The sequence below is a fragment of the Crocuta crocuta genome, unplaced genomic scaffold (assembly GCF_008692635.1).
Source record: "Crocuta crocuta isolate KB4526 unplaced genomic scaffold, BGI_CrCroc_1.0 scaffold886, whole genome shotgun sequence".
NCBI classification, from domain to species: domain Eukaryota; kingdom Metazoa; phylum Chordata; class Mammalia; order Carnivora; family Hyaenidae; genus Crocuta; species Crocuta crocuta.
The window spans coordinates 128,660-134,434 of record NW_027530624.1 but is presented as its reverse complement, the minus strand read 5'-3'; the positions used below and the strand labels follow the sequence as shown (position 1 = coordinate 134,434).

Sequence of the window (5,775 nt, the reverse complement as noted above, 5' to 3'; positions counted from 1 at the left end):
ACGGCGGACCCCGGGGGGCCGGGGATGCAGGAGGACCGGGGGCCGGGAGTGGGCCAGGTGCCCCTGCGGAGCCGAGGGTGCGGGAGGTGTGGCCACGGGGCCTGATCACCTACGTGACTGTAACGGAGCCATCGGCGGTGCTCGTGGTTCGTGGTGTGCGGGACCGGCTGGTCATCACCTACCCACATGAGCACCATGCCCTCAAGTCCAGCCGCTTTTACCTACTCCTGCTGGGCGTGGGGGACCCGAGTGGGCCTGGCGCCAATGGCTCGGCTGACTCGCAGGGGCTGCTCTTCTTCCGGCAGGACCAGGCCCACATCGACCTATTTGTCTTCTTCTCCGTCTTCTTCTCCTGCTTCTTTCTCTTCCTCTCACTCTGCGTGCTCCTCTGGAAGGCCAAGCAGGCCCTGGACCAGCGGCAGGAACAGCGCCGGCATCTGCAAGAGATGACCAAGATGGCCAGCCGCCCCTTTGCCAAGGTCACCGTCTGCTTCCCGCCTGACCCTGCAACCCCAGCCCCTGCCTGGAAGCCGGCTGGGCTCCCACCACCCACCTTCCGCCGTTCGGAACCCTTCTTGGCACCCCTGCTGCTGACGGGGGCCGGGGGCCCTTGGGGCCCCGTGGGAGGAGGCTGCTGCCCGCCTGCCCTCCCCGCCACCACTGTCGGCTTGCGAGCCGGGCCCATCACCCTTGAACCCACCGAGGATGGCATGGCCGGTGTGGCCACTCTGCTGCTCCAGCTGCCCGGAGGACCTCAAGCACCCAACGGGGCCTGCCTAGGGTCGGCCCTCGTCACACTGCGGCACAGGCTGCACGAATACTGTGGGGGTGGCGGGGGTGCTGGGGGCAGTGGGCACGGGGCTGGCGTGGGCCGGAAGGGACTGTTGAGCCAGGACAATCTCACCAGCATGTCCCTCTGACCCACGGTGGGGTCCTCAGCCACAGCGGCTGAGTGCCCTGGTGACTCCGCCCTGGACTCGGGGCTCCTCCACCTGGGGGCCCCTGGACACTGTGTCCTCAGAGACCTCTGGCTCCCTTTCCCTGGGGCTCCCCAGACAGGGCATTCAACGTTCTGCATTCAACAATTATTTATTGAATACTTCCTGTATGCCAGGCATTGTTGAAGTCATGGGGCAAAGCAGGAACCGAGACAGAGTTCCCTGATCTAATGGGACTTAGGCTCTAGTGAAGGAAGACAATCAGTGTGCACCAGTGCTTGCACGCACATGCACACGCACACAGAGACGAGGGAGAGGTGCCATGAGGGATCAACAGGATGTGGCTGTGATGGACTTGGAGCTAGAGTCTGTTGGGTATTCCGAGAAGCCAGGCCTAACGACTGAGAAGGAACTGGCCATGGGGAGGGCTTCGGGAAGTCGGTCTCAGGCAGAAGGAGCGGGACAAGGCCCTGAGGTGGGGACCAGCTTGGTTCATTGAAAGGATAGGAAAGGTGGCCAGCATGACCCAGACCAAGTGGGAAGAGATGAGTCGGGAGACAGGGATGGGATCACCCAGGGCCATGTGGGCCCCAGATGGGGTTTTGAATTTTATTCTCAAGCGGGAAGCCGTGGGAGTTTCATGATGGAGAATGACAGGATCCGATGTACGTATTCGAGAGGTCGCTCAGCTGTGGTGTGGAGGATGGGTCGGAAAGGGCAAGAGAGGTGACAGGGCAAAAGCCGAAGGTGGAGATGAGAGCAGTGGTGGGGGCGTGGGTCCGGGACAGGTGCAGGATGTGTGTGGGAGGAGGTGCCGATGGCGTGGATGTTGGGATCAAGGTGCGGGGTGGGGGAGTCCAGAATGACTCCAACTTTGTAGCCTGAACTACGGGTGGATACTGGGGTGGTTTATCACGATGGGGCAGCCTGGGGCTTGTGGGGAAGATCAGGAGTCCAGTCTTAGACTCTAAGATGCTCTCTTGAAGCATCTCTTCAGTCGGGTCCAGCCAGGGAAACCGACTGCTGCATTTCAGCGGAAGGAACTGAACGCAGGGGACTGGCTGGATTGGCGAGGGACGCAGCTGATCACAGGTGGGACAGTGAGGCAGTCCAGGGGCCAGCTGTCACCCGTAGGCTGGACAGACAAAGCTCAGATGGTGTTACTGACCCTAGGACCAGGGTCACTCGGCACAGCAGGAGTCCAAGGAGAGGATGCCCCAGCTGCTGCCCCAGGGCTCTGGGGGGTGGAGATGGAAATGGGGTCCTCTGCACACCTCTCTTCCCAGACAGTGTCACCTTGAAGGCTTGTGGGTTCCCTCTAGGGACTACACCCCACTCAGCCATCACCTTGGACTTCAGAGCCCCTCTCTCCCTTGAGGACCCCCTGCCCCCATCCTAGCCATCTTGAACTTGGGACTCCTTTTGCAAGATTCCATTCCCCCAGCTGTACTTTTGGGCTTTGAGGAACTGGGCCCTGTCTCCTCCCATCTTCCGGGGGCCTCAGTCCAGGAGGCCTTGTGTGGGGGCTGTCTGAAAGAGGGAGGAGCAGTTGAAGCAGCAAATAAAGAGGGTGAGGAAGGCCGGTGTCTGACCGCCAGTCTGCCTGCAGGAGATGGGGTGTCCTTGCTTCTCTAAACAGTATCCAAGTGTGGGTAAATTGAGTCAGTGCCCTTACCTTGGCGCCCCTCCGAGAGCCGCCTGGCCTGGGCCTGGTTCCTCCCTGCCCCTCCTGAGCAGGGGTGGGGTGAGGCCGCTATAGAAGCCTCCTTCCCCAGAAGGAACAGACCTAGGGGAGCTAAGAGCACTGAGGTCGCTGGCTCTTCCTCAGATCCCTGCGCAGGGAGACCCCAGTTTGTCTCAGGAGGGAAAGCAGACTGCCTTGGTCCCAGGCTTGGGTTTTATTCCGGCCTCTGACGGAAGAGTTGAGGCAGCACAGAGATCAAAATGCCGTAAGGTGATTGGGTTTTCTCTAGTCCATGGCCCAAGCTGGAAGCAGCACGAGAGCTTTCATCTTCTGGTCCCCCAGGGCAAGCGAGAGCAGTGGTGCCAGAGGTGGAAGTGTGCCCTCCGTCGGCCTCGCAGCGTGGAGTCTGGCTGAGAGTGGTAAACAACATGTTTTCCTCTTCAGCCCGCCCATGGGCGCACGCCTGCGGCTTCATCTTATGTTTAGCCAAAGACACTGTAGCAAGGTGCACTTAGCGTNGGGTATCAGGGGGATGGAGGGGTTGGGTCCTCACTGTGGTCCATGAAAATCATAGTATTTTCAGATCTATGGGCAATGTGAAGGATTTTCAAGGATTACTCTGACCATACCTGAGTTTTGCCTTGGTGAGCCGTTGGTAGTTCCTAACCTCGAAGACGTGACCGTGAACTTGCATTTGCTGAGTACCAGTGCTAGACCGTTTGCTTGCCATGTTACAGCCCAGCAGCCCTATGCGGTAGGTAAGCGTGTGCTCCCCGTTCTGCAGGTGAGAAAACAGAAGTTCATAGATGTCATTTAGCTGTTGAGTGAATTTGAACGCAGGCCGTGTGAGTCTCAAGTCCACATGCTTGACCACCAGGCCCTCTTACCTCCTGAGGAGAGAGCCTCCGGGAATAAGGGGAGAAGGAGGAGACAAAGGAGAAAGCACAGAGGAGATGGTGCAGGTTCTTAGCCCGCCTAGCTGAGAGCTCTCCCAGCACAGAGCAGGCACTAGAGGCAGGTGTGTTCAAGATGGCAGGTTTCTGCTGGGGAAAAGGCACCATTTCCCACCCGGGATGCTACCCAGAAGCAGGACAGGCTGCCTGAGGGAGGCCAAGGCCAGGAGAGAGTTCACTGCATGACCAGGAAGGAGCTAAGGTGGTTCTTCAAGACTTGTCTGCATTATGATCAGACCTTTGGTAAGGTCTCTTCCCCACCACCACCCTGCAACTGTGCTTCCCTGAGCAGAGTGTTTGCACTTTGCCTGGACCCTTTCTCTGGGACGCAGAGCCAGCCTCTCCAGCTCCTGTCTGTACAGTGCGGATGCCCCTATGCAGATGCCCCATAGCACAAGTCACTGTTCTTCCTCCCCCCACGTTACCTCCTCGCCCTGGTATCCACGTACCTGAATGCAAGAGGCTCAGGGAGTCCAAGAGAAAGCCTGGGCATGGGAGGTCTGGATTTTAGTCTGTGTATGGCCATCAGTGCCCTAGGGACTTCAGAAAAAGGAAAGAAATTTCACCAAGGGTCAACAGCACTTCAGGTAGTGTGCTGGGTGCTTGGTGTGTCTTTTCATCTTCCTGACGTCACGTCAGTGCTGGGAGGTACAGGTTCCCCCATTTTGCAGATTTGGAAACTGAGTCCCTTGCCTAAGAACGCAGGGCAGATTAACAGGTGAGCCCAGATTCTGATGCAAGCCTGTCTGACTCTCCGTTGCCCCCCACCATTACCTCTAAAATCATGTCCCTTTTCTGCGTCAATGTCTCCCACCTGTGATCACTCACTGTCTCCACCTACGAGGGACGTCACACTGTCCTAGGTGCTGGGGACACAGCAGTGAAAGAGGCCCCTGCCCTCGTGGAGCTGACAAACCAGCGGGGAGCCAGAAAATAAATACGTAAATGATGTGGTACATTACATGACCAGAAAAACAAGGCGGCAAAGGCGCTGAAGAGGGGTTGGTCCTTGCTATGTAACGTAAGGTGGAAGGGAAGGCCTCGTTCATAAGATGACATGTGAGCCGAAGGGAAGGAATGAGCCATAGGGGCATCTGAGGGAAGAGTTGAGGGAACAGCTAGTGCAAAGGCCCTGAGGTGGTAGCATGACTAGCATTTAAGAGAACCAACCAAGGCCGGAGGCACATTGTAGGTCCTTGGGCCACAATGAGAACTCTGGCTTTAACTCTGTGCAGGAGGAGCTGTGAGAAGGTTCTGAGCACAGGAGGCATGTGACCTAACTCAGGGGTTCACAGGGCTTCTCTGTGGGAGGAAACTATAGGGGTAGGGATAGGGCAGGGGCCCCAGTGAGGACTCCATCCTCACTGAACTGCATTAGTTTAGGCTGAGGAGGAGGGTGGCTGGAACAAGGTGACAGCAGCAGCGGAGTGGGGAGAAGTCGGGTTCTGGATATATTCCGAAAGTAGAAGCAACGGCGTACTGGCAGAGGGGCCATTGGGTGAGAAAGCCACCGAGCCACTGGGAGGCTGGGGTTTGCTATTTCCTGAGAAGGGGGGAGGCTGGGAGGAGCAGGTTGCGGGCAGGGAATCGAGTTAGGTTTTAAACTCGCGATGCCCATTACATACTCCAAGCGAAGATGTCACTTGATGGTTGGATACAGATGGGAAGAGGGAGAGAGAGCGTGACAGCAAAGAATACGAATGACATTTTACTACGAGGATAGTATAATATTATTATACATAATAATAATATTAACAAGTTTATTAAGCTCACTCTTTGGGATTTCCATCTGTTCTATCTCTTGCTCTCACAGTAGCCATATGACATACTAGGGATCGTCCTCAGAGGAGGAAAACAGGCTCAGAGAGGTTTATTAATTCACTCAGATAACACGGCTAGGAAGTGGCAAGAATCAAGATTGGATCCTAGGTCTGCCCGATTTTGAGGCCAGATTTTCTAATCTGCTAGTTGCTTTCGCAGTAAAGAGAACTAGATGATCTGTAAGGATGATTTTCAGCTCCAGGGAGCCTTAAACCTGGCAGTTCTCTGCTTTGGAGACAAACCCCCTCCCCTCCCCCCAACTCCCAAATCTGTTATGTTAGAATTGTAGATATAGGCCAAGAGTCCATAAGTATCGACTTGGGGGAGGGGCGCTCTCCTAATTTTTTTCTTTGAGTGTCTAACCTCTACCAAGGCAGCT

At 56.4% G+C, this 5,775-nt stretch overlaps 1 protein-coding gene across 1 annotated transcript in view; it reads left to right on the top strand.

The window, feature by feature from the left end:
* The window catches only part of MEGF8 (multiple EGF like domains 8), a 40,477-nt gene extending 37,928 nt beyond the window's left edge, over positions 1-2,549 (top strand). Inside the window, exon 42 of the mRNA XM_077768151.1 lies at positions 1-2,549. Within this exon, the coding sequence (XP_077624277.1) occupies positions 1-920 (920 nt within the window). The 3' untranslated portion in view covers positions 921-2,549.
* The last annotated feature ends 3,226 nt before the right edge of the window (positions 2,550-5,775 follow it).